This window comes from Onthophagus taurus, chromosome 7, assembly GCF_036711975.1.
Source record: "Onthophagus taurus isolate NC chromosome 7, IU_Otau_3.0, whole genome shotgun sequence".
Lineage (NCBI taxonomy): Eukaryota > Metazoa > Arthropoda > Insecta > Coleoptera > Scarabaeidae > Onthophagus > Onthophagus taurus.
The window spans coordinates 5,905,401-5,928,759 of record NC_091972.1 but is presented as its reverse complement, the minus strand read 5'-3'; the positions used below and the strand labels follow the sequence as shown (position 1 = coordinate 5,928,759).

The following is a 23,359-nucleotide window of genomic DNA, read 5'->3' as shown; positions in this document are numbered from 1 at the left end:
CCTCTTGATGCAATCAGTGCTCCAAAAGCTTTATGCTGCGATCTTGCAGAATGAGACAATCACACAAAATGTGTTTAAACGTTTTGTTGATGTGTTTAACAACGACACAGCGGGTTATCGACGAGCTTCACGTCACTTACAGTGACTTGTATTGGGCCATTCAAACAGAAGGATAATATATGGAAAATTCCACTGCGTGTACTCCAAACATGGTAATTATCGTTGAGGTCTGAATATAAAAATGCATTTAGTGTTTTCCACATTCAAGTAATTATGCAATTATATTAATTTTAAAGTAATTTTTGGTATATAAATATGTAAAAAATTGCTTTCGCGGAAGGTAGTTGCTACCAGTGGCTGCGACGTCAATAAACTTGAAAATTCTATTACCAGATGAGGGAAAATCGATGTTAGTGACGTCATGGCGCGTCGTCGCCGTTCGCCGTCGCGGCGCTTACCAGCGCTCAGTCGGCGCTCATTTCCGATCCACGATGCATCTGGGTTTGGCGTCGCTGCTAGCCCTCGCTTCCACGCTAACATTTTGCACGCAAGCCGCCGACGTCTTCAGCAACTCATTCTTGGTGAGATTTCGAAGGGATGTCGACCAGCTGGAAGCGCGCGATGTTGCCGAACGAAACGGTTTCGTCAACATGGGACCGGTAAGTCGATTTTTAACTGAGGTTTTATCGGAATGTTGCTTTAAATCGAAAACATCTGTCCAATTGTATTCGCGCGCTAATCCGATAATGTAAAATAAAAAGAGTTACAAAAAATGGTTGGCTCGATTTTTTTATGGTCGACTTTTAAAGTTGAATACCATACATAAAACCTCATAATCTGTTGGATTTAATCTAGTTTATTTTATATTTTGCTATCACAGGTTATAAAAGAGGTACAATATCTAGAACGATTTACAGCCAGGGTCAGACCATTTCAACGAATTGAAGTGGAAGCTGTAATTTTGGTTTATGTTATGTCGAGTTGGACCTTAATTTCATTTTACTCTTGTATCATTATTTGTTGAGCTTTTATTCGTTTATTCCACACTATAAATTTTTTAATTAATTTTATAATTTCCCATTCATTAAGTTTATTTGTGGTTTAAGTGATACCTCCACAATGCTGTGATATTCCATCAATAATGCTCTTTTGTGTTGGTGACGGAATTTCTATGGTACTTCTCTTTGATACAAATAAGATCAAAGACCTTTTTGTCAACATTACACAACGAGAAGCACAATTATATAACTATGAGCTTGTATATTGCTTTTATCTTGATTTCTCTTATACAGAAAATTTTAAAGGGGGTCGTTAATCAAAGTTAGAGTTATCCGGAGATAAGAGCCATGAATTTTAATTTATGGCGTTCTCCGTTACAAATTCCTTAGCGCTGGCGGGTGCTAATGTAGTATCTTTTCAATTTACTAATCCATGTCTCGAAGATAAGAATAAAAAGGGCACAAAAATGAATAAAGCAACAGAGAAGTTCTTTTACAGCTCAGAATTATAATTACGTTTCGTATAGATTAATAACTCTTTTAAATAAATTAACAACTCCTTTGATACAAGTTAAGTTAACTTAAAATTATGCTACATTGTTGAGATTAACCTATCCGGTCTTTAATGAAATTAGTGCATAATTAAGTTTACGTTTACTTAAGTTATAATGGACATAGTTATATTATCCTCATATGTATTTATTCTAAAAGTATCAATTTTTTTTTGTTTGATTTGATTGTATTATTTTTCGTGGTTATCTTTTGCTATCTCTGACATCATCGGAACAAACACAAAGCGAGAACCTCACGCATAATTATAACTTTCCCGTGACGTTCGAACAAGTGTTCAGATAAAAGTTACTCGTCGTTACGCGACAACGAATGACAATATAGGAACGGCAATTTCATCAAAAATGTCTATTTCCAACTGTATCACGTCGTTTAGGAAAAGACGGCCATAAAGATGAACATAAAATACATTTGGACCAAGTTGATTAAATTCGATACGTTTTGTCAGTTTTGGTACATAAAAAAATTTAACCTAATAATATAAGATCGAATGCAATTAAAGAAGACTTTTTGTACTTGTGTGCTACTTCGTAGCTCGTCATATATCGCTGTTGAATTAACTTCTAAAGGAATGAGATATAAGGGATTACTTCATCAGATACAAATCGTTAACGAACGTCAAAGGAAATTAGCATCTAATTTGGAACATAACTCACGTGTTAGATCGTCGTCAACCCCTGTGTATGTACAAGCAACAAATTGCGTGTACATATACCGGTGATGTAATGAAACCTGACACGTGTATAAACTAAGGAGAAATGTTGTTAGGATAGCACTGGATACGGTCTTTAAACTAGGTAACTTCGAAAGCTGTTGGTGGTCCTGAGAAGTTTTGATATTACCCCAACTTTGCGGTTTACAGAAGTTATAACATAAAGAATTTATTGGAAATAACAAAATGTTGAGTACAAATGTTTTACGAATTCTCTCGATATTTTATTTAAATAAACAAATATCAGATAAAACGACAAAAATGTAGCGGTTGTGTTTATCACGTTTGCAGAATATTCAACTTTTCGGATAACTCGGCAATTTGTGCAGGTAATCAATATTCTGTTTGCTCTCCCAATATTGTTCAAAATACCCGAAATGGTAAAGGGCGTGTTAATAACATTAGAGGAGCATATACATCGAGCAATTACTCCTGTGTTATTAATAGCTTTAATTTGGAATCATTAATGAGGCACGTGCTCGTACAGAGATTCATTACATAATGTTTTATTAATCTAAAATAAATTAAGTTGGGATAGAAACAATTTATATGTTAATTTGAAATACGTACAGACGGCCTAAAAGTTGCAAAACTTACTTTATAAAATAAAAAACTCAAGAACTCATATTTAGGTCTATCTGTTTTTTTTAAAGCTGATATTATCTACGAGGAAGTGCTTTTAGTTCTCTTACATAAGATCTACATCTTGAAAAGCGCGTCAAAAATTAATCATAATGATAAGTAGTGTTGAGAGAATTTAAGATGAGAATGTAAATAAGTCTGTTTCTGGGAATGTTGAAATAGATCACAAAGAGAAGCGGAATACTAAGGATTATGATGTGGGTAATGATGGTATTTTAGAATTCACTCTCTATTTCTCATGTGTATCAATGAAAACTTTAATTAATGTACAAAAAACTACGCAATTTTTGATCCATCCATATAAACATGAAAAAGGAATAAATGAGAAATACCAATAAAAAAGTGTTTGATACCACTAAAATATCGACAAACACAACACCAATTTTTTACAACAAACAATTTTATTGCACGTCAAAAAATAAAATAGAGGTAATAAGTAATAACACTACGCAACAATTAATTATCTTTTTCAAAACTCGTTCGATAAAGTTTATCGTATTTTCGCGGGCGTTGAGCAGTAATATTCATTCACCTTTTTTCAGTCAGCATATATTTTTGGAATAGCTGCATTTGAAATCGTACAACTTATTATTTTATTTAGTTATTATTGAACTACAACTAGAACTAACACTAGCACAACCACTAGAACTAATAGTACAGTGTGGTTCAAATTCGATGTCCGAATTGGCTATCTCGGAAATTATAAGAGTTAGAAAAAAGTAGCTTACATGTCTCGATCTCTTTTTTTTTTTAAATTCCAATGTCGAAAACTTCAAAGCGCTATCGTCTTGCCAAAATTGAAAATATCGTAAAACCAGCAAATGCAATTATCTTGTTTATTACTATAGGTGGAGTTTATCTAACGATAAGACATTATATGGACACTTTTTTACAGAGAATTTGATGACGTTGTCAAAAATTTTTTTTCGATTTTAGATTTGGAGATATTACGACAATTTTCGTTTTTTTAAATGGAAACAATCACTGATTACTCGCTTATTAAGTTCGTTATTTTATTCTGATTACAAAAATATAGGTTTCGACAGGTATATTTGTTATTGTTTTAGAATAAAAATAAAAATAAACTTTCTTTTTACTGTCGTCGAAGGAATTAAATTTACAGTTTCCTGTAAATTACGGTACTAACTAAAAATTGAAAAACATATTTTTCCAATCCAAAACAATGCAATCCATTAAATATTTTCGTAATAAACATAATTATTTGTTTTTAAATACCATAAGTTATCTTCTTATTTAATTGTTAACTTTTTAGATTTTACTTACCGCCCCGTAATTTACAGGAAACTGTAAATTTCATTTCTTCGACGACACTAGATTTCGGCGCTGTTTAGAAATTTTATAACTTTTTTTCTAACACTCGTAGTTTCTGAGATAGCCTATTCGGACATCGAATTTGAACCACTCTGTACACTTAGAATAGACATTTTCGTGCGTCTTTTGAAAAAGTGTTTGACATTTTAATTAAAGCGCTTCAGCATTGCCTCCTCTCGATTTTACAATTAAATGCTTTGTCGAAGTATAGAACGTATGGTGATGCTGTATCAAAAATGTCTCTAAAATTAGCTTCTGATTCACTAAACCGCATGGTAAGTAATTCCGGTCCTTTTACGCAGATAAAGTTCCGACAATAGTTAGACAATAAGGTTTTATCATATCCTGGAGATTCACAGCGAGATCCTTCAAAAAATTATCTGGATGTTCAACTGGATACTGAACCAGTTCTTGCAATTCTTTCAACAACAGTTTCACGTAAAGCGCTAGGATTACTCTTGGACATTACATATCGGAAGTTATCCGTTGTAACAGCAAGTGACGATAAAACTTCAGCATCAATTTTATCATCTTCCACATCTATTTGATAGATATTGAGACCTAGAACTAGAAACATTCTAGTACCGATACTTTCTAGTTCTGGTTTTACACTAGCACTATCACTAGAACTAACCCAAGACCTAGAACTAGAATCATTCGGGTTTAGCCGTCTTGAGAGACGTAAAACGAATGTTTCTAGTCTAGGTCTAGTGTTAGTTCTAGTTTTAATTGTTATGCAACGCTAGATCAAAAACTATTCACAACTACAAGAATCATTCGGGTTTAGCCGTCTTAAGAGACGCGCGGCAATTAATGCAAAATTGTTGCATTCAATTTATAAAATTTTTTCACTTAGTAATAATATCTTTACGTTTCATACTGTATTGATTACCAAGTTGAGAGATTGTGTCAAATATAATACAAAAAACATCCATTAATTATTGATTTATTTTTATCATCCCACGATGTTTATTTTATAATTTGTCGCTGTAGGTTGATGAAATCGATATTTCAACCATAATTCAAGTCTTGAAGGAAAGCGTGGGTTATCATTATTACGTTGTAATGAATCTGACAAAATAACTTAATTAGAAAATGATATTGCAACATCAAAATAACACGTTTTTGTATATGAAGGAATACATAAATAAACCGCTAGTAAAAGAGGAAAAGAAAATAACAAAATATATAATTATTTTTTTGATGTGGCATGATATTTATAAATCTGAATTTGTATTTATAAAACACTAATATTTATATTTACGCAAACGGGACGAAGTAAACAAGAATCGTTATTTTTTAAGACACACAGAGATTTGTTGGGTTATGATCGAGTTGTAGGGGAACTTGAACAGCTTCCTATGCCATATGAAGTCCAGGCACGTTTTGTCGACTTTGAGCTTTCTATATTTGCGAAAAAAAAGCACGACTTTTATTATAAATGTAATCCTCAATATATTTTTAATATTAAAGTACACAGTTTATTAATTCAGTTTCTCTTTATCATTTATTCTCTGCAATTTCGAATCAATTCAATTGAAATCATAATTTATTCGTAACTAATCGGGAAATTTTATCTTTGAACTTCCTTTCGTTCTCTCTCAGAATATAGACATGTATATTTTGTTTCTCGTTTATGAAAAGGTACTTGTAGTTCTAGAAGGTAACTGCGTTATCTGATATTTGATAAATGCTATTTCCCACGAAGCTTTACTGGAGTGCTCTGAAAACGTTGCTTACGAAAAGCTAATAAATTGGTGGCCATTCGCATGAATTTTACATTTCCCGATTTGCACGAAGTTTGTATTTTCAATCACGCCATTCGATTTTAAATAAGATAAAATGAATTTTATGTTAAATTATATACAGGATGTTCATTTAAAAACTTGAAACTCATGAAAAAATATCTTTATTCTTCTCTATCCAATTCAGTTCAACAGTTTCAGTAATTAACAGATTGATAACATTTTAATCCTAAGTATAGCTTAAATTGAGCCCTGCCACATCTATTCATATTTCCATTTTTTCTACTGTTGAGATTTCTTTTTGGTAGTCTTCCTTCTTGCATTCTGCTAACATGTCCTGCTCATTGCAACCTTCGAAGTCTAATGAACTGTACGAGGAGGCTTCTCCGAGGAGTTGATACAATTCGTTGTTGTATTTAATCCTTCATGTATTCTTTCCTTTGATTACCACCAGTAGTTTATTTTTGCATTCCCTGTCATTGTCCATGTTTCACAGAAATGGTTGATTCTTAAGGTACATATCTAGCTAGTTGAAATACCCAAAATCGACAGTGTCTTCAATCCATCGCTGCATATATGTCTCTTCAAAGTCTGTCTTTCATTAATGACGATTATTTATTGCTCGTTGAATGCAATTAAAACCAGGTATTAATTTTAAATCATTGCTCCATCTCATGGGTGGCTCTTATTTATGAATAGTCTTCAGACCAATACTACTCTCCTTAAGTCTTGAGTTTTTTTCTAGACTTTTTCACAAAATGTTGTCCCCCCGATAATACTTCTTGTGTCCAAAAAATATGGTGGAAAGTTGTTACAAATTGGTGGAGGCGCTGGTTTAAATTAAAAAATCGTCAATTTCAAATATTATATCCAACATTTTTCTTTATTTCTAGAATTGCAGCAACTACTTATGTATTCAACCATAAAAATAACAGGTCTCATTTGCTATAAAACCAGAGCGCGTTTGCAAACCCAAGGTAAAACGTGTTCGAACTTGAGAATTCCCGTAAGTCCTCGGGATTTCAAAATACTTCGTAGTTTTCCTCCAAGGAGTGTTCAAATTTCACCTCGAAGTTTGCCACCGTCATTTTGAGAAAACGCGAAATGTTTGCGTTCTACCTTCCTGAATTATTGATAGTCAAAGGGTGCTTTTTTATTTTCCAATACGGCGGCGACACATTGTATTATAAAAGGTTATGTATGGAAGTAGTCGAGGTTGATAAATATAGAAGGAAAGTATTGATTAATACGTGATGAGTTACTCGTGTTACACCGGTTAGAAAGGAATTTTGATGTCGCTTATTTTGTTCCATTCGATTTCTTAGAACGAAATTCAACCTCACAATCACCTCTCAAATTGTTATTAATATTTGAAATGAAACATAAAACATTAATAGGTCCAAAAATAACCGGAGTTTGTAAAAACATATTTGTGTACAAAGCAATTAAAACAAGCACGTAGCTTCCAATTAAAGTCGGAACGATGAACCGTGTTTGGACAGGTGCCAAATGAGAATAAACTTTCCATAGAGAAATGTTTGCTTAAAAAACTCCCGGTAGACAAAGTTTTTTTTTCTTTACCAATTAATCCTCATATTTCGACCTGGTGGATCGTGCTTAAAAACACACCGGTGGCATAACCCCAAAATGAAATGAAATGTTTGTGGAAGCTCTTGAGGAAAAAAGCTCCAACCGGCTGAGTTATGCAGCAGTAATTTTGATTAAATCTTTATTTCTTTGTCTTGTTTGCAATATATTTTTCATAAATTTGTTTTTTTTTTGGAGATTACAAATTACATCAAAACTCTTGCTTCTATACCCAGAATTTCATATAACTCGCAATATATGAATGTAATAACCATAGTTACGAAACCACTATGCACTTGCACTGTCAGGAATTGGGTAGTTTTGTTGGTTCTTGGTCTAGTGTTAGTTCTACGTTTCGTTGAATAAATACACTGACCGGCAAAAAAAACCGGCCACCAAAATGTAGCCACAATTTCAAAGCTGGCTTACTCGCGAACCACTCATTCGATTTTGATGATTCTTTTTTTGATCGAAACGTTGATTCTTCTGTAATAATCCTGCGATAGAAATTTTTATTCGGATATTAATTTGAGCATATACGGGGTGCAAGAATGAGGAAACCTTTTTTTCTCGAAATTTGTAACACCCTATGGGGTGCAGCTGCTACAGCAGAGGGTGTTAACTGGAATCAAATGGTAGCCCAATCTTTTCTGAGCATTTTGTTTTTTTATTCACTCTATTATCTCTGTTACTAACGAAGATGCAGTATTTTAAAGCGATCGCCTGTGAAAACAAGACGAGTGACAATAGTAGCTGATGACCGTTTTATTGTTCTAAGCAATCGTAGAACGACAGCTGTAGAAGCTCGGTGTCGTCTTCAAATGGTGCGTGTCGTTGATGTCAGTAAGCAATTGCGGCAAACTCTTCTTCAAAAGCAATTTGTAACTCTTGAAGGTTGTCCGGTAGGACAGGACGAAGACGAATGCGTCTCTCAAGTTGGTCCCAAAGATATTCGATGGGGTTAAGGTCCGGGCTGCACGCGAGCCACTCTATCCGTTCAATACCCTACTTCATCAGGATATTCGTTAACCACACGTGCTACGTGCGGTCGCGCATTGTCATGCATTAGCATGAATCCGTCACCAATAAAATGGGAATAGAACCTCCATGGAAAGGTACTCTTTCCGAAATGGTGCAGGTCGCAAACCTTTCATTACGACGTCTCCACACTCACTCTCGACCATCAGATGACCGGAGACAAAATCGGGACTCGTCAGTGAAGAGCACCTTACCCCATTGTTCCATTCCCTAATTCATACGTACGCGCCCAAATTGAAGACGTGCTCGCCGATGTCTCTGGAGCAGCCGAGGTCTTTTGGCAGGTCTTCTTGCAGTCAGATCACTTTTATCAAGTCTTTGATGAATAGTTCTTTCACTTACGTCAACCCCACGCACCATCTGAAGACGATGCCGAGTTTCTACAGCTGTCGTTCTAAAATTCCTCAGAGTGTTTAGAACAATAAATCGGTCATTAACTGCTGTTGTCACTCGTCTTCTACCGAAACCTTGCCGCCTAGTGAAATTTCCTGTTTCCACATATTGGTTCCAGGCATCCTGAACTGTTGTTCAGGGTACACCCAACGTATGGGCAACGTATTGCTGACTTTTGCCATCCTCAATTAAAGTAACAATAGCCGCAACATCAGTTACTGACAACGGGATTGCTATTATGTTAAAAGACTGTAAAAATCTTTAACAACTGTCAATTTACTATTCGAAACAAATGACATACGCTACCTTGCGCGCCACCTTAGCTTTGTTGATGCTTGTTTGTCTTGTTTTTACAGGCGTTCGCTTTAAAACACTGCATCTTCGTTAGTAATAGAGATAATAGAGTGAATAAAAAAACAAGATGTTCAGAAAAGATTGGGCTACCGTGTGATTCCAGTTAACACTATCTGCTGTAGCAGTTGCACCCCACAGGGTATTACAAATTTCGAGAAACAAAAGTTTTTCTCATTCTTGCAACCCGTATATGCTCAAATTAAAATCTAAATGAAAATTTCTATCGCAGGATTATTACCGAAGAATCAACCTTTCGATCAAAAAAACAATCATCAAAATCGAATGCGCGGTTCGCGAGAAAGCCAGCTTTGAAGTTTTGGCTAATTTACAGTGGCCGGTTTTTTTTGCCGGTCAGTTTATATACCACAATCTAACGCTGAATAACAATTAAAAGTCACACTAGATATAGAACTAGAAATATTCGGGTTTAGACGCACGTCTCTCAATACAATAAACCCGAATGATTCTAGTTCTAGGTATAGTGTTAGTTCTAGTTTTACACTTGCACTGTCACTAGAACTAACAATAGACCTGGAACTAGAAACATTTGGGTTGAGCCGTACGTTTCTTAAGACTGCTAAACCCGAATAATTTTAGTTCTAGGTCTAGTGTTAGTTCTAGTTTTACACTAGCACTATTACCATGTAGAACTAACACTATACGTAGAACTAGAATTATTTGGGTTTAGCCGCATGTCTGTAAAGACGGCTAAACCCGTATGATTCTAGTTCTAGGTATAGTGTTAGTTCTAGTTTTACACTTGCACTGTCACTAGAACTAACAATAGACCTGGAACTAGAAACATTTGGGTTGAGCCGTACGTCTCTTAAGACTGCTAAACCCGAATAATTTTAGTTCTAGGTCTAGTGTTAGTTCTAGTTTTACACTAGCACTATTACCATGTAGAACTAACACTATACGTAGAACTAGAATTATTTGGGTTTAGCCACATGTCTGTAAAGACGGCTAAACCCGAATGATTCTAGTTCTAGCTATAGTGTTAGTTCTAGTTTTACACTTGCACTGTCACTAGAACTAACAATAGACCTAGAACTAGAAACATTTGGGTTGAGCCGTACGTCTCTTAAGACGGCTAAACCTGAATGTTTCTAGTTCTAGGTCTAGTGTTAGTTCCAGTTTTACACTAGCACTGTTACTATGTAGAACTAACACTATACCTAGAACTAGAATCATTTGGGTTTAGCCGCACGTCTCTAAAGACTGCTAAACCCGAATGATTCTAGTTCTAGGTATAGAGTTAGTTCTAGTTTTACACTTACACTGTCACTAAAACTAACACAAGACCTACAACTAGAATCATTCAGGTTCAGCCGTCTTAAGAGACGTGCAGCTAAACCCAAATGATTCTATATCTTGGTCTAGTGTTAGCTCTAGTTTTACACTAGTTCTATCACTACAACTAACACAAGACTTAGAACTAGAATCACTCGCGTTTAGCCCTCTTTAGAGACGTGCGGTTAAACCCGAATGTTTCTAGTTCTTGGTCTAGTGTTAATTCCAGTATTACACTAGCACTATCACTAGAACTAACACAAGACTTAGCACTAGAATCATTCGGGTTTAGCCGTCTTAAGAGAGGTATGGCTAAACGGAATGTTTCTAGGGCTAGCGTTAGTCTAGTTAACGTAAAGCGTTAAAGTAAGTAAGTAGGTACGCCCTAGTTTCTATGGAAATATATTTTAGTATATTGCATCTTACTGTAGTATTATACATAAGAAGATATTTTCAGAACAAAATTGTTACCAAAAAATGAATCAGTCAACTGTGATTTATTTACAAAAACAATGAAAGAATAAAAAAAGTTTAATACCCCTTTAAGGAAAATAAATTTCCTCGTAAATGCAAGTGACAAATGGTGGTTGTCGCAAGAACAAGCTTTAATCACTTACTGAAATGGTATATTTATTCGCAGAGAAAAGGGTAAACAAGAAACTTTTATTACCGCTATCGTAACAAACCGAATTAATTGCATTATCGTTCGTATTTTTCTCTAAGAATTGAATTTAATTATAGCCCCTTCTACGTTCACGTAATGTTTAAATGGTTTCGTGATACAGCGATCATAATTCATCCGCATTTCAGCTTCACATCCCGTGTCCCATAATTCCCCATTGAGCGGGGAGAACTGAATTGGACCATAAACTAATTTATGACGCAACTGAAGTGTGTGCTTTGTAGACATTTGAGATAAAGTCCCATAAGATTCAATGCTGGGACAGTTTTATTTAAATTTAGAACTTGTTTTTATTTACTCATTATTTTATTTTTCTTCGTTCATTTTGTTGTTGTTAGAATCTAATTAAAAGGGGGTTAAAATTGATTCTGAAGACACATTTGAGTTTAATTAAAAACTTCTTTACAAATTTGGATCAGCAGCACGTCTGAAACTCGTGCAGAGGGTATCGATTTTGTGACACCCAATTTTCGAACATCACGAATTCCGTGTCGGATTAGCAACGATTTAAGTCCGACTGAAAATAGAATGAGAAAATCGGCTCACCCTTCCTTTTTTTTTTTGCTAACTCGGCCCGAACGAACCAGAATGTAATTTATCTGCTCGAAAACCAGTGATTTAAGGCTTGTTTCCTACTTAGTCTTTTTTATTTCAGGTTTTAGGATCTAAGAAAGATTACCACTTTGTCAATCACGCAATTCCCGTTGCAAGAACGAAACGAAGTATACCTCACATGAGAAAACTTAAAGTTGATCCATTGGTAAGTAAAGAAGGATTATCTACCGGATTTTTTCCTATTATCGTTTGCTTTAAAGATCTGAGACAACTCAGATTAACGTCAACTTACTTTTTTAAGAATTTTATCGATTAAAATTTCTTTGTTCAATTTGAATTTGTATAATCTATAAATTCAATTTCAATTTGAAATTTTTTTGACGGATCCAGCGCGGGTGTAAACATGATTATGTAAAACATATTCGAACGGGGGTCTAAAAATATACGTCATTTCCATATCTTCCGCAAATACCATTTCCAAGTGAATCCATTTCTGTGCGAAGGTTCACGTGGCTGTCCAACAGGCGGGTTTCTTACGTGTGAAAAGAGGTTATAAGCCTTTGAAGGTGGAGAACCTGGTGAAGGATATTTTACCACATCAAGACCCGTCAGATCCATACTTTGGATTTCAGTGGTATTTGAAAAATACAGGACAAAATGGGGGGAAAGCTAAGTTGGATTTAAATGTCGAAGCGGCGTGGGCACAAGGAGTGACTGGAAAGAATATTACAACGGCTATTATGGATGATGGTAAGAACATTTTTTAATCACTTGTTACAATTTAACTTTTTTCTTTACATATTAGCCATTTTATATTGTTAATATAAAACTTGTATATTTCACGGTGTATATTTTAAATGAGACGTTCAAGTTGAATTTAACGCCCACATTGCGTCTAACTCTTGTTACATTGTGTTTGTATTATGCGTAGGTGGTAAATTGTAAGTTCATGTTGAAAACATGGTTGGCACGTAAATTGTGTTTTATGAAATAAAATTTCAGGATTTCGATTTAGCTTGTAATACACGATTACTTAACAGTTCACATACCAATCGATTTCTGGTAATTGCTTCATTACTGCTACAGCCGATAGGTTATCAGTAAATGGCTTGAACTTTATTGCTGTATACCGTAATATTTAAACGACTAAAAAAAAATTAAAATGATTCGTATTTTGAAATGTTAATTTATTATAATCGAAGCTTGTTCAAATAGTTTTAAAACTCTCTTCGAGTTTTATAACAATTTAAATATGGAAATGAACAAATTTTAAATTCATACTCGGTTGTTTAATTAACATATTTTTAAATATGCAAATATTTTATCTACAACAAAATTTAATGCTTTATAATAAAAAGCGATTTAACTACTTCACTAATTAGATTGATTCGTAATTATTCGCTTCTATTGTTGGGATGTTCCCTCCAAACCACAATTAATCCAGAATTTACACGACAATTTTGACAGTCATCGAAGAGTATGAATGCTTAATAACTCGAATGTTGGACGAGAGCTTCATTCACGGTTGAAATGCGGTTGAAATTGGCGAAATGGGATCAAACATACACTGAAATAAACTGGTAAAGTAATATAGAACATAATCAACATGTTGAGGTTTAATTCCATTTGAATAACTGCTTCAACTGAGTGATTTGTACTAAAAATTGACTAAATTCTTACATCATCTTATCAAGCTAACAAAAAAATGACTGATAGTATCAGCTATTAAAAACTAACTTGGTAAGTTATTGTATCTATAAAACAGTGGTCCCCACTTATTACTCTTTTGAGTGTGTAACTTCTTCTACTATTTCTTGCACCATGTTACCAACATCTTTATTAATTCAACTAAGTTCCCATCTATTTATGTTGTTCCTATGCTTATGGATCTTTATGGATTCTCTTATAATCCTTTGATAGTAATTTGTGGCTCTGGCTAGGACCTTGGACTTATCGAAGTTTATCGTGTGTCCCTCTATGTGACCTCTATGCTCTGTAACTGCTGGATCTTATTCAGTCGGAAATCTCTCTTATGTCCAGTTTGACCAACGCAATACTTCCCACAACTGCTTATTACTTTGTCTTTAGGATAGAATTGAATATTTATTCAATCACGTGGGCTACATAAGTAGATGAGAATTATATAATACGTTATAACTAATAAAAATCACTACCTATCTAAAAATTCCTGTCTAAGAGGTACCGTTTTACAACTTGTTTAAAGTTTTTGGGGCACTCCTAAGATCTAATCGACCGTGGTAATCTATTGTAAATTCTTGGGATGTCATAAAAGGGACTTCTTTCAAATGTGGAGGTGATATGTCGAGAGAGAAACAGATTATCTCCTCCACAGGTATCATATTTGTGAGTAGAAATTACAAAACGGCTTATATTAGTCTTTATAAACTAAAGCCTTTAATAAATAGATGCATGGCAAAGTGAGTATCGAATGACTCCTGAAAGCTTCCTTTCATGATTCCCTGCCATTTTAATCGAACAATAATCTAATGACGCGTTTCTGTGCCACAACCACGCGATTCCACTCAGTCGCAGCACCCCACACTAATATATTGCAGAAAATAGCAGAGTAGCACGGTTTAAGTTCCATATTTAATAACGAATTTTTGTAATTACTCAGTTTCCTAACAGCCAATTCCTCGTGATTCAACACCCACTGGAGAAACAAAACTGTCAGTATAATTGAACACTAACGAGCCAGCAAAGTGATCAGCAATATTTACATCAAAAACATTAAAAGGACATAAATCAATCGATAAATTGGTTACCATATACATAATCTAAAATAGACTATCGGAAGAGCGTTCCGAATCGTACCATGATATCAATTTGTCTTCAGGTAGAATGTCTGTTTTTTTCTCTAATCGTCTACAATGTCCTTGTTTCATTAATAATCAGATTAGATTTTTGGTGGTAAGCACTCTTGCCATATATACACTCCACTCATTCTGCGACTAGTTTCTTGCACTTCGCAGATGATTTCCTCCTTTGGAACCATCTTCAAGTAATTGCGGAAATGATTCCTTTGGTGAACTGTTCCTTTCTTCCTCTATTAAGGTTTATCGATGGATGATGACCGTTTCGATTGGTACATCTTTTTATGGGTATCCAACGACTCGAATTACTTAATCTGTTTGTCACGATTCAAACAAATTCAAGTAAACACAGCTTGATTTGAAACGAATCCAATCTTGGAGTTAAGCAAGCTCAATTTCGAACTTTATTATCATTGGAAATCTTTGTCAAGGTCATACCACTTATCTATTTGTTGTATCTAATTTAAATTATCTAAGTATTTTTTTTTACTTATTCCATTTGAAATTGACTAGCTAATCATTAAATACGAACTATAATTAAAAAAACGAAGTACATTTCATCAAGAAATGTTTACGTCTTATATATCTGTCAAGACTGTATTAAAGATTAATAATTCAGGACCCTTTATAATGGATTAGCAAGACGGGACGAGAAATTGGATTCTATTTTTACCAGAAACTTGGTTGGCAATTTAAGGGATAGTAGGTGAACCTCTGGATATTGATTTTGCAATGAAATCCAAGTGCGACTGCCTTCGGGACAATAAGCCAGGTTGAAGGGGTCTTTCGAAAAGCGTTTCGATCGTTAATTGGTCGAGATAACCAGGTTTGAACCGTTTACGGAAGTTCTAGGAAGAAGTCGTACGATTGGGGATGTGTTGAAACTGTTTAAATTCATGTTCGCAGTGAAGTTGTTTCATAATAACGTTAAACATTTACCAAATTTCTCATATGACCTGACCTGGTCAATATTGAGCTTTTATACTGTATGCAAAGTTTGCCGGATCAAGTTTATGTTGTGTTAACTGGGTAATTTCGATTTGCGAATAAATCTGAATAGTTTTGGGGGTGATTTGAAAGGTCTTACTGATTAAAATTAAAATTTGGTTTGGTATTGAACGTTCCACATTGAATAATGTAAAAGCTCTTATGCAATATTCATCACCTCTTTCTCTAACCAAGGCTGATGGCGTGAATATAATTTAATATTTCCCTTCGGAGTTCTCCGTTGGGTTTATAATAGAGATAATGCTACACCATGCCAAAGCATTAGGTGAAAATTATCTAGAAATGTGGGAGATGGTGTTGAAGTAATTAAAATGAAATTCTACTGAAATGGCTTGAAACGATATAATGTTACGTAAATTTATTGTGTATTGACAGGTCAATCACCTACAACTTTATTTTCGTATTGATTTTATACCCCCAAGTTAACATTTACTTTTAATTTTCTTTTTTCAGGTGTCGACTACATGCATCCAGATTTAAAATATAATTACGTAAGTTAAAAAAAAGTTTTTTAACTAGATCTTTGTTTAAATTGCTTTCTTTCATGATTTTAAAGAGATTATTTTATATTCTTAGAAAATAAATCTATAGAATTTACGACTTCAAGATAAGTTTGAGAAATCGATTCACAGTTGCGCACGTGGCACAAGAAATTTTACCTTCGGGTAGCATTATCGGAGAACTGTTTTATTACATAAAACCTGTGCGGGAAGCGATCCGTGAAAAATTGACACAAACGCCTTTGTTTAAAACTGTAGAAATTTTATTAGGTCAGCTTGAATTCGTAATATTGTTCAAATTTCCAGCACGTTCCAACACGTGTACTGAATAACTTTATGTCTAAAAGAAAATACGCGATTTTAATTATGACGACTGTATAATTAATAATCCAATTTTATTAACAGTAACAAATTTTTAAATAAACAACTAAAATTTTCCATATTATTATGAAGAATTAAATTTCGTGTTTCATGTTGAATGTGATTTTTTGCCGTGTCAAGTGTGCATATGGTGAAAAAGAAATCGGACATATAATCCAAGTTTTACCGGCTTTGTGTATACATCTTGATATGACGTGACGTAAACTAGATTTATGCCCTGAAAATTTTTATTCAAATACGAATTGACTTTAGAGAGATTACGTCCGAGAAAATTGGAATGAATAAAGCTGATAATCTCGCATAGAATTTACCTGAATGTTTTTTTTTCTTTTTTTAGTATCTTTGAGTTTTCAAAAGATTTTATTTTTGAGATTTTGAGTATTATCAGAGAACGCTTTGTTTTAAGTTTGCATCATCAGTTTTTGGAATATCACTGAATTGGACTTTTTGCCAGAACTCCTTCAAACTAACAACTAAGTAATAATGTTTTTGCACATTTACAATATGACAAACATTACAACTTTTATTAATCCTTTGATATACCTTTTTTCTTCTTCTTTTTCCTCTTAATAGGGTTTAACACTTTATCGATAGCATTATTTCTGATCTTGGCGTTGAAATCCCCCATCAGTACGAATTGATGTTGTTTCGAGATACTTTCTATTACATCCTGGAGGTGGTTGTAACAATTCTTTATTTTATCTTTTGGTTTGTTGGTATCCTGTACAGGGTGTCCCAATTTCGATGTCCGCATAGGCTATCTCCGAAACTAAAAGAGATAGCAAAAAAATAGCTTACATGTCATGATCTCGTTTTTCGAGAAAATGCTAATGCCGAAAACTCCGAACAGCTATCGTCTTTTGTTTTCGCCATATCGGCAAAAACTGAAAATTTTGCAAAAATGACAATCGCGAATATCTCACTTATTATCAAAGATGGAGTATTATAAATAAAACATTATCTGGGCAACTTTTTACGAAGAATTCAGTGGCGTAGGTAGAATTTTTTTCCCATCTCTTATTTTCGAGATTTTAGACGTAACTTTATTTTTTTAAATGGAAACCATAGTTGGCAATGGCCTAAAATAATTTGTTATTTTCTTCTGATAACAAATATATATAGTTTGTAGGGTATATTTCTTATAGTTCTTGAATAATTAATAAAAATTCATTTTGTTCTATCTAAAATTAATGTATGTATTTAAAAGTTACTGTTGCTATGGTGATAACAATACATACTATGATGGAACATAATGTATCAAATAATTGCCAAAGCTTGTATTTAAAAATTCGATAAGAACTCTGGCATTATGTGCTGGTACGATGCACCAGCATGTTAAGTGTCAAAGTATAACAAAACTGAATAAAACTTTGCAATGAATTTCGAAAATTATGAAAAATGTAACATGATGGAATGCTATATGTTATCAGATAAGAATGCGACATTATTCGCGGAATTATATTTCACAAGGTATCCGGAAAGAAGACAACCGCACGTAACAACCTTCAGCCGGTTAGCAGAAAATTTAATAGATATTTGGTCCTTCCCCAAACCACATACAATAACATACCAAAATGACCTGCAAGAGAAATTGCAACAAGACGTCTGACCCAAAAGCCGCTGCTCCCAAATATGAAAGAAAAATAAGTATAAACCATACAAAGCGGGACTAACTCATTATTTACGTGCCGAAGATGTCAATCGAAGATTAGAATTTTATAGATGATATTTAAAAAAATTAAATAATCTGTTTGTTCAAAATGTTATCTGGACCGATGAAGTCTCTGAGTGTTCAAAGAAGATTGGGGTTCAATGTATGGTGTGCCCTTTTAGATAATAGAATTTTGGCATATAGTATCTACCATAAAAACTTAAACTCAGGGAAATACCTCAATATATTAAGGCAGCACATTGAGCCTTTGGTCGACAATTTGCCACTACATATGTCTCAAATGATATATTTTCAATATGACGGAGCACTAGCACATAATGCCAGAGCTATTAGTGAATTTTTAAATACTACTACAAACTCAAGGACAATAGAATCTAACAGGACTGCTACATCCATTGTTGTGACAGCCTACCCGCAAACTAAGTCACACCATTTTCCACGCCCAGCTGTTGTTATGGTCTATGCGTTTGCTGTGTGTTTTTAGAGGTTATATCCTAGACGTATTCATATTAGTTTTGAAGTTTTATGTTTTTAGACGTATTAATGTCTATCATATAACCTCTAAAAACATAGACAGTTATCTACCAGGCGTGGCAAATAGTGTGACGTAGAGTGCGGGCAACCAACCCGTAGTCGACTACACTGGATGTAGCAGTCCTGTTAGATTCTACTGTCCTTGCTACAAACTTTGCCAATAATTGGAAACAATGCATTCCCTCATAGTATGCTTATCACCATAACAACATTAAGTTTTAAATACATACAATAGTTTTAGAAAGAACAAAAAAAATTGATACATTATATTCCATCATAGTTTGTATGGTTATCACTAGGACACGAAACTTTTGTAACAAAACGATACGATTTCCCCCCTCCACTTGTTCTCATTGGCTAGTTTTCTGGGTTTGTTTTCTAGGAAGCCACATTAAGTGGGGAAATCGTATCCTTTTGTTACAAAAGTTGCGTGCCTTAGATTTAGATGGAACAAAATGAATTTTTGTTAATTATTCAATAACTATAAGAAATATACCCCACAAACTATATATATTTGTTATCAGAAGAAAATAATAAATTATTTTAAGTCATAGCCAACTATGGCTTCCATTTAAAAAAATAAAGTTACGTCTAAAATCTCGAAAATAAAAGATGGGAGAAAAAATCTACCTACGCCACTGAATTATTCGTAAAAAGTTGCCCATATAATGTTGTCTTTATAATACTCCATCTTTGATAATAAGTGAGATATTCGCGATTGTCGTTTTTGCAAAATTTTCAGTTTTTGCCGATAGGACGAAAACAAAAGACGATAGCTGTTCGGAGTTTTCGGAATTAGCATTTTCTCGAAAAACGAGATCATGACATGTAAGCTACTTTTTATCAATCTCTTTTAGTTTCGGAGATGGCCTATGCGGACATCGAAATTGGGACACCCTGTACATACAATCTCTTTGTAGCCCCTTTGTATATAGTTTTTTAGCCTGTGTCTTCTTTTGAACGGTATAATATGATCTTTGAAATCCTGATTTTCTCAATCCTTGAAACTTGTATAACCAGCTTTGATCATCTCCTATATTGGATTTCATTGAGTGTCTCTGAAAGATTCGTTGACATCGCGAAATTAATGTTCAAGATTTCTTTTTCTTATTCGAGTATAATGTAACGAATATGAATATAAAATTATTGACTGCTTTATTATCAATTTTTCGTTACACCGTGTTGGCGAACGCATCCCTGAGTTAACACCGAGTAATTATAAAACATCCTCCATAAAAGAAGTAATATCACGAATGTATCCAAACTTTTACGGTACGATTTGAAATCGTTTAACCGGCGCTTTGAGCTTTACTGGACATAAAACTGAAAATCCAATTTCGTTCAAAGCTGATCCTACTTCCCATACCATTTTAGCCGCTATTTGTCGAGATGAATAAAAAATTAAAGTTCTTTCTAACTCAGTTCCATTTCATTCAGTGACACAACCTGCAAAAAATAAAATTTTTAGTTCTATTTTTGAAAACTTCCGTTTTTTTTTACAGAACGCTAAAGCAAGTTACGATTTTAGCAGCAATGACCCATTCCCGTATCCCAGGTTTACAGATGATTGGTTTAATAGGTAAACGCAGTTTTTTTTTTAGAGTTTCGATAAAATTTTTTTATAAATAATTTTGAAATCAGTCATGGTACAAGATGTGCTGGGGAAGTAGCCGCAGCTAGAGATAATGGAATTTGCGGTGTTGGAGTGGCGTACGATTCGAAAATCGCTGGAATCAGAATGTTGGATCAACCGTATATGACCGATTTAATCGAGGCGAATTCCATGGGACACGAACCTAATCTAATCGATATTTATAGTGCTTCTTGGGGACCAACAGACGATGGAAAAACCGTAGATGGACCGAGAAATGCTACAATGCGAGCCATTGTTAGAGGAGTAAACGAGGTTCGTATTTGTTCTTGTCCCGGACGAATTAATTTTAGAGGTTAAGGGAAACCTACCGTTTAATTTATCAGACGAGAAGTCGTTTATTTTATGGAAAGGAAGGCATTATTTTAAACTGGATAACCTTAAACTTCACCCTTGTTTCTCTTTGTTTTCATATTCGTTAGGGTCGAAACGGCTTGGGAAATATTTACGTTTGGGCGAGTGGGGATGGTGGCGAAGATGACGATTGTAATTGTGATGGTTATGCGGCGAGTATGTGGACCATAAGTATTAATAGTGCTATAAATGATGGCCAAAATGCACATTACGATGAAAGTTGTTCATCTACTCTTGCTTCAACGTTTAGTAACGGAGCTAAAGATCCAAATACTGGAGTGGTAATCTTATATAATCCTATAGGTTGTTTTTTTTTAAATTCTCATTTGTATTTTTTTAATAGGCTACTACAGATTTATATGGAAAATGTACTACAACTCATTCGGGAACATCTGCGGCTGCTCCTGAAGCTGCCGGAGTTTTTGCTTTAGCTTTAGAAGCAAAGTAAGTTATAATAAAATAAAGCTTTTATTTTTGATGTAATAAAAGAATTTTCCGCGCTTCAACCCTTATTCATATCAATATTTACGATCTGTCGATTTGAGTCGTAAAACAGTCATGAATATATATTTTTGTATCCATATAAAATAAATACCGCTTTGATAGCTTTTAAAATATACAGGTCTTAAAAGGACGGGTCACATAAACCTAAAATAAAAACATAATGTATTCTTTCAGCAATAACTTAACGTGGCGAGATATTCAACATTTAACCGTTTTAACATCGAAACGTAACTCTTTATTTGACGCAAAAGGGCGTTTTCATTGGACCATGAACGGAGTCGGATTAGAATTTAACCACTTATTCGGGTTTGGAGTTTTAGATGCTGGAGCAATGGTAGCTTTGTCGAAGCAATGGAAAACTGTACCACCAAGGTTCCATTGTGAAGCAGGAAGTGTTAATGATTTATAGTATTACCTTTAATTTATTTTCTGTAACTTTTAAGTAAAAACAAACTTTGCAGTGAAATTCCTTTAGATAAAGCTTTAGTCCTTAAAATCGATACAAACGCTTGTATGAATAAAAACACAGAAGTGAGATATTTAGAACATGTTCAAGCCGTTTTAACCGTTAACGCAAGTCGACGGGGTGATTTAGAACTATTTTTGACGTCACCAATGGGAACGAGATCGATGATTTTAAGTAAGAGAAATAACGACGACGACACTAGAGATGGATTTACAAAATGGCCATTTATGACTACTCACACTTGGGGTGAATATCCACAAGGAATATGGACGTTGGAGGTTAATTAAAGGTTATTTCAATATTTATTTTACGTTAAATGGAAATTTTATTGATTTTTAGGCAAGCTTTAATTCAACATCACCTCAAACGGGATTTATTAAAGAATGGTCTTTGATGTTACATGGAACTAAAAAACCACCTTATACAGAGTTACCTGTATCAGATCCTCACTCGAAATTAGCAATTGTCAAGAAAGCTCACGAGGGCAGATTGAATATGTGAATGTATTTATCCTATTTGAACATAACTTAACAAAAATGAAGAAAAAAAGTAACATTTCGGTTTTATCTGTCTCTCCACAACTAATGGAACCAAGCTTTAAGGAAATGTATATTTAATTAAAACAATACGGATAAGTACTGTTAGTTTTCTGTCATATATTTTATATACAACGTTCTTTCTCTATCATACATATTAAAATATTATCGTAAAAATAAAACTATATGACGACGTTAAGGAAAAATATGGAAACATTCCAGTGGGAGATTAATCGTGAAGTAATTTGTACAAGACGATGTTAATATGAAAAATGTTAATAAAGATTAACTTTTTAGTTCCATTTTATCCTTGCTTTTTAAGTTTTGTGATTGCAGACAAACAAGTTTTTTATTTTTTTACCTAAAATTGTGTTGTTTTCTTATTTGTTGTAATAAAATATACTTCAAACAGTGTACAAATTTTTGTATATAACGAAATAAAATGATTGTTGAAGGAACCAATAGGTGATAAGAAAGAGGTGTATTAGAGAGTACTAAAAAAAATATAATCAAAAATTATATGTTAGCAGCATCCAGTAACTTTTTTTATTGTATAAGATAAAGAATAAGAGGTATCATATCTAAAAGTTAATTAACAATGATCAAATTTTTAAACAAATTTAGAATTTTTATTGAAACTGGACTAACACAGTACAAAAATGCTAATGATATATACAAGATAGATATATCACAGATAGATTTGATAGGTATATAGTAATGTAAAATTTAATTTTTTGATGTCAATAAAATCAATAAAAATAATTAAAATACTAACTTGTACGAAAATTTAATTTAATTTTCTAGAGATGTTTTTAGTAACTACATTGTGATAAAGTTAATTTGTTCCAAATTGTGCCATCATATTATCTCTTATAAATTCAATTGATTTTATTTAGTAGAAAGAGTAAGTATCAATTACAACAGTAACCAACATTATCTTTTTTGTTTCTAAATAACGTATAAAAGCAGTACCTTTGTTTAGATATAAAAATATTCTCCGTCAGCGACAGTGATTAAC

At 33.7% G+C, this 23,359-nt stretch overlaps 1 protein-coding gene across 1 annotated transcript; it reads left to right on the top strand.

Moving 5' to 3' along the window:
• The first annotated feature begins 480 nt into the window (after window positions 1-480).
• On the top strand, window positions 481-23,115 carry LOC111418869 (prohormone processing protease amontillado). Its single transcript, XM_023051571.2, has 11 exons — window positions 481-659; window positions 12,002-12,106; window positions 12,405-12,651; window positions 16,197-16,234; window positions 20,333-20,409; window positions 20,472-20,736; window positions 20,904-21,116; window positions 21,179-21,279; window positions 21,514-21,747; window positions 21,801-22,083; window positions 22,145-23,115. Exons 1-11 carry the CDS (start codon window positions 492-494, stop codon window positions 22,304-22,306), a joined length of 1,893 nt encoding a protein of 630 aa, XP_022907339.2. The 5' UTR covers window positions 481-491; the 3' UTR covers window positions 22,307-23,115.
• The last annotated feature ends 244 nt before the right edge of the window (window positions 23,116-23,359 follow it).